This window comes from Apium graveolens, chromosome 5 (genome assembly GCF_009905375.1).
Source record: "Apium graveolens cultivar Ventura chromosome 5, ASM990537v1, whole genome shotgun sequence".
Classification (NCBI taxonomy): Eukaryota; Viridiplantae; Streptophyta; class Magnoliopsida; order Apiales; family Apiaceae; genus Apium; species Apium graveolens.
In genome coordinates, this window is record NC_133651.1 from 267,808,175 (window position 1) to 267,814,376 (window position 6,202).

At 37.6% G+C, this 6,202-nt stretch overlaps 1 protein-coding gene across 1 annotated transcript; it reads left to right on the plus strand.

Annotated features, from left to right (window-relative positions):
- The first annotated feature begins 674 nt into the window (after positions 1-674).
- On the plus strand, positions 675-4,564 carry LOC141660946 (uncharacterized). Its single transcript, XM_074467924.1, has 6 exons — positions 675-1,264; positions 1,705-1,853; positions 2,439-2,721; positions 2,989-3,087; positions 3,346-3,835; positions 4,481-4,564. Exons 1-6 carry the CDS (start codon positions 675-677, stop codon positions 4,562-4,564), a joined length of 1,695 nt encoding a protein of 564 aa, XP_074324025.1.
- The last annotated feature ends 1,638 nt before the right edge of the window (positions 4,565-6,202 follow it).

Genomic DNA, 6,202 nt, shown 5'->3' on the forward strand with positions numbered 1-6,202 from the left:
ATGCAGCAAAGGATGTTGAGAATGAGCGCATAGATTTCAGGACTTCCAGGTCTAACAGTGGTAGTAAGAGGACTAGGGATGATCAGGGTTTTGTACAGGGTAGGAAGTGGTATGGAGGTTAGAGTGGTTAGCAGGGACAGTGGTGCGGACAGAATCAGAATAGGGTTGGTCAGTCATTTCACGGTCGGAATCAGTATGTTGGTCAGAATCAAAATCAGCAATTTCAGCGACAGAAGCAGCCTAGGTAGTGGCAGAATCGTCAACAGGGGCAGAGCCGTTACTCAGTGTATGGGGGAAACCCCAATATGATTCCAGTGGCTCCTTGTGCTACATGTGGTGGACATCATCCAGGTAGAGCTTGTTACAGATAGACTGGGGCTTGTTTCTTATGTGGTAGCATGTCCCATAGGGAAAAGGATTGTACAGTGTCATACAACCCTGGTGGAGGAGGAGCTGGCGGTGGTAGTGGTAATGGAAGTCAGCAGAATCCTACAGCCAGAGTGTTTGCATTGACGGCAAATCAGGCAACAGCTAATTCAGGTACCGTTTCAGGAACACTTCTTGTTGGTAGACATGATGCTTATGTGTTATTTGATACTAGTTCGACCCATTCTGTTGTGTCTTAATCATTTGTTCACCATCTTGGTATTGCACCTTCATTATTATATCCGTATATGTCTATTTCTACCCCGATCGGGAATTCTGTTGTTATTTCTGATGTGTATCGAGAGTGTCCGGTAGCTGTTGGAGATAAAAATTATAAGGTTAACTTGCTTCCGATGGAGATGCATGACTTTGACATTATCATGGGCATGGATTGGTTGAGTGAACATCGTGCCACAATTGATTGTCAAGGAAAGAGGGTGATCTTTGGGGATGCAGATAAACCAGAATTTGTATACCAATGGTCTCAGCTGAATGGGGATGTTAAGTTAATTTTTGCTCTAAAGGCGAGTAAATTATTGTCTAAGGGTTGTGATGGTTACCTTTCTTTCGTGAAGGATACATCGAAGGATGAACCTCGCATCGAGGATTATCCAGTTGTGAAAGAGTATGAAGATGTGTTCCCCGATGAGCTACCAGGTTTACCACCACATAGAGAGGTGGAGTTTACTATTGAACTTGTTCCAGGTGCCGAGCCTATTTCTAAGGCGCCTTACCTGATGGCACCACTTGAGTTGCAGGAATTGAAGGAGCAGCTGCAGGAGTTGTTGGATAGGGGATTTATCAGGCCAAGTGTGTCTCCATGGGGCACTCCTGTGTTGTTTGTGAAGAAGAAGGATGGTTCCATGAGATTGTGCATTGACTATATGGAGTTAAATAAGGTGACTGTCAGAAACAGGTATCCTTTGCCACACATTGATGATATTTTTGATCAGTTACAAGGGGCAAAGTATTTTTCGAAGATAGATTTGAGATCAGTTACCACCAGTTACGAGTTAGGGATGAAGTTATTCCGAAGACTGCATTTAGCACTCGTTATGGTCATTATGAGTTTCTCGTGATGTCCTTTGGGTTGACGAATGCACCAACGGTATTTATGGATTTGATGAATAGGGTATTTCATGATTATCTGGATAAATTCATGGTGGTCTTCATCGATGATATCTTGATATACTCTAGGAGCAGAGAGGAACATGAGGAGCATTTACGTACTGTACTTGAAATTTTGAGGGAGAAGAAGTTGTTTGCAAAATTTTCCAGGTGTGAATTCTGGTTGGAGGAAGTGGCATTCTTGGGGCATATTGTGTCTGGTAGGGGCATTGAGTTGGATCCTGCAAAAGTTGAGGCTATTACTAATTGGCCCAGACCTAGCAATGTGACGGAGGTGAAGAGTTTCTTGGGTTTGGCAGGTTACTACAGGCGTTTTGTGGAAGGTTTCTCTTCCATAGCTTTGCCATTGACTCAGCTAATGAGGAAGGGAATTAAGTTCGAGTGGAATGATGATCGTGAGAAGAGCTTTCAAGTGTTAAAGAAGAGGTTGGTGTCAGCTCCAATACTTGTGTTGCCATCAGGAAGTGGAGGTTTTTAGGTTTATAGTGATGCTTCTAAGAGAGGATTGGGGTGTGTTCTTATGCAGCATGGAAAAGTGATTTCTTACGCCTCTAGGCAACTTAAACCTTATGAGGTGAACTATCCTACCCATGACTTGGAGTTAGCGGCTGTGGTATTTTCTTTGAAGATCTTGAGACACTATCTTTATGGAGAGACTTGTGATATCTTTACTGATCACAAGAGTCTCAAATACATCTTTACTCAGAAAGAGCTTAATATGAGGCAGCGGAGGTGGCTTGAACTTCTTCAGGATTATGATGTAAATATTCAGTACCATCCAGGAAAGGCGAATGTAGTGGCAGACGCTCTTAGTAGGAAGAACTTGGGAAGTGTTGCATCTCTCATTACTCAGCCGCACCTTATTTCAGATTTGGAGCGCTTAGGTGTTGAGTTGTATGTTAGAGGATCAAATGGTAGCATTACAAATTTGAAAGTAGAACCAAATCTTGTTTCAAAGGTTAAGGAAGCCCAGAAGAATGATATAGGTTTGGAAGCTATTAGATCTGAGGTGGCAGGTGGAAAGCAAACACATTTTCGTGTTGATGAGGAAGGTGTGATATGGTTGGGTAGAAAATTGTGTGTACCTGTAGATCCGATAATTCGCGAGGAAATTTTGAAGGAGGCTCATAGTTCTTCATTCTCTATTCATCCAGGGTCCACCAAGATGTATAGGGATTTGAAGAAGCACTTTTGGTGGAGTGGAATGAAGGGAGATATTGTAGAATTTGTGGGAAAATGTCTTATATGTCAACAAGTGAAGATAGACCATCAAAGGCCTAGTGGATTGTTGCAACAACTAGATATTCCAGTTTGGAAGTGGGAAAACATTACTATGGATTTTGTGACTCATTTGCCGAGGACTTTCAAGAAGAACGATGTCATATGGGTGGTGGTTGATAGACTTACTAAGTCCGCTCACTTCTTGCCTATTAGAGAGACTACTCCTGTTCATGAGTTGACAGAGATTTTTCAGCGAGATATTGTTAGACTTCATGGTGTGCCTGTGTCGATAGTTTCTGACAGAGATACGAGGTTTACATCGCGTTTTTGGAAGGGATTCCAGCAAGCTTGGGGTACGAGGCTTAATTTTAGTACAGCTTATCATCCGCAGACTGATGGATAGTCAGAGAGGACGATTCAGACATTAGAGGATATGTTGAGGGCTTGCGCGTTAGAGTGGACAGGTGATTGGGACAAGTACCTGTATCTGGTTGAGTTTGCGTACAATAATAGTTGGCACGCAAGTATTGGTATGCCACCATTTGAGGCTTTGTATGGTAGAAGGTGTAGGGCACCATCTTGTTGGGATGGGGTTGGTGAGAGAGTCATTGAAGGACCAGAGCTGGTTAGAATCACTAATGATAAGGTGGAGAAAGTTAAAGAAAGTTTAAAGGAAGCTCGATCTCGTCAAAAGAGTTATGTGGATCAATATCGGAAGTTTGGTGGATTTGAGCCAGGTGATCATGTGTTCTTGAAGGTGTCGCCTTATAAGGGTGTGAAGCGTTTTGGTATGAAGGGGAAACTAAGTCCGAGATATGTTGGACTTTTTGATATTATGGAGAAAGTTGGGGAAGTATCTTATAGATTTGTGTTGCAACCACAGTTATCTCATGTGCACAATGTGTTTCATGTGTCAGTTTTGAGGGGCTATAAATATCATCTGTTACACGTAGTTCAGTACCCATTACATAAGATTAGAGAGGATCTTTCGTGCGACGAAGAAGCTGAGGCTATCTTAGCTCGAGAGGAGCGAGTTTTGAGGAAGAACACTATTCCGTTTGTAAAAGTTTTATGGAAAAATCATTCGAAGAGAGAGGCTACTTGGGAATTAGAAGAATCTATTCGTGAGAAATATCCGTATTTATTTGATTCAGGTATGAGTATTTAGTTTCGTTTGATTCCGGGGACGAAATTCTTTTTAAGGGGGTATATATGTAATATATAGGAATTTTAGATCTTTTAATAATAATAATAATAATAATAATAATAATAATTAATTTTGGATTAGTTTTGGAATAAGAATAATAATTTAATATATCGAGTAAATTAGAAAAGGAAAAGGAGTGATAATAATGTTTAGTTAATTATTTAAATTCTAATTCTAATAGTGATAGTATACTTTGTGTAGCATATATATAATCACACACCTTCATTATTTAAAAACACGAGTCAAAACAAAAGAAAAAAAAAACAAACCCTAAAGTAGCCGCCGAAGAAAGAGCCATAATCAGCGAATAGATCAGGGGAACACTCTAGTTAATTCGTTAACACAAGGTTTGAATTTCAAGTAGTATTAAGCCTCATATGTTATTACATATTGTACTTCATCACATCATGTCATCTGTCACAGTGGATTAAATATTATTCTGGTATTGTTACATGCACATACACTTGTTATTTGTAATGTTATATGTTATTATATTAGGATATAGATTTTTTTTATGTTGTGTCAAATAGCATGTCATTAGTTGATAGTAAGTACATATACGTTATTAACTCATCGGTATAGTTTATGTTATTATTTTATAAACTAAAGTGACCCAATGTCTCTCTGTTTTTCTTTTGTTTTTTTACACTAGCCAAATTCATGAGTTTGTAACACGAAAGGTTAAATCAAATTTTAGATTCTAATGTCATTATGTTTTGTACACTTAGTATATTATATACTCATTATTTACACTTTTATTTGTTGTTCTGTAAAACTAGTAAATCAATTATGCTTATTGTTTTTGCTTAAAGTTATGTTTTTGTATATAAAATATTATTTTATGAGTTACATTATGATGCCTTATTTATAAACTAATGTGATGGACTTATTTTAATGTTAATCTGGTTTATAAGTGTGGAATTTACATGGGCTACTACTGTTTAGTTTCATATAAAATTTAATTGTGATGAATAAATATGGTTATTAAATCGAATAGTAGAAGAGGATGTTTCTGATAATAAACTATATTTTGTTGTTTAGATCGGGGCTCGAGAATTTAGAGGATCGTTTACAGATTTTATTAACATTTTAGTTTGTGATTTTTGAGGTACGGATTCTGTCCCTTTTTTATTCGGCGCTACTCCTCTTTTTCATTATATTTATTTGATTCGTTCTGTTCTACTTTCTGCTCATATCATTAATCTTTGCTTTGGTCATTTTAACTTCTGGAAATTATTTTAAAATTTGATTTTGAAAATTTAGATATATGTTTATGCAGTTTTCAAAAATTATTTATGACACCCACCTGCTTTGAAAATTTGTATCATTAGTCTCAGGTGAGTTTTAAATTTTGCGAGAATATTTATTTTGAACCCTTAGTGTGATTTAGGGTATACCGAGTTAACCAGCTGTAGGGGTACTACAGCCATGTCATTGCGGCACCAGTGACATGACACTTCCGTGATAGTGTAATTGGTCACGGCGTATCCTTCTGTTAGCTCTTGGGAGGAGCTTTTGCGCATTTAATATTTGTTTCAGGATATGTGGGTGCACCCAGAGTTTAATTTGTGATTTGATTTATGGTGACGTTGTATATGCCGTACACGTTATCCATTCTGTTGCACACATTAGGTACCCTATGATGTGTGTATTTGTATATGTTCTGATCTCGGTATGAAATATCCTAACCCCTCGTTGCTTCATCCTTACTTATTTCAAAAATTGTTGATTTATTATAAATTGCAGATTATTTATTTCTGGTCTCTTTGTTTTGTAAACCGTATTCCAAATCTGTACTGGGCGTTTGGCTCATGCCATATTCTTTTTCTGGCAGGTGCTTAAGGGAATCTGGATTGTGTGATGGAGAGCTACCCTAATTCTTTGATTAGGATTTCGAAATTTTATCATTAATTAGGCTTAATTATTTATTTAGAGAATTCAGAATTTATATTATTGGTTTAGACAGTTTGGAGATTTAATATTATTTTGAAGATTTTAGACTGTTTAATTTTTATTTAGAGATATATTAGTACTCTGTTTGCATGTTTATAGATTATAGGTAATATCTCCTTCTATTTTAAGAAGGGGGTGTTACAGGTACAGATATAGGAGTAGGCATAGCAAATTTGCAGTTAACAGATCGATGATCTGTTAGATATATTTGTGATGTCATGTCTAATCTGTTGTGTTTAGTTTCGGAACTTAATATCAGGACTTATC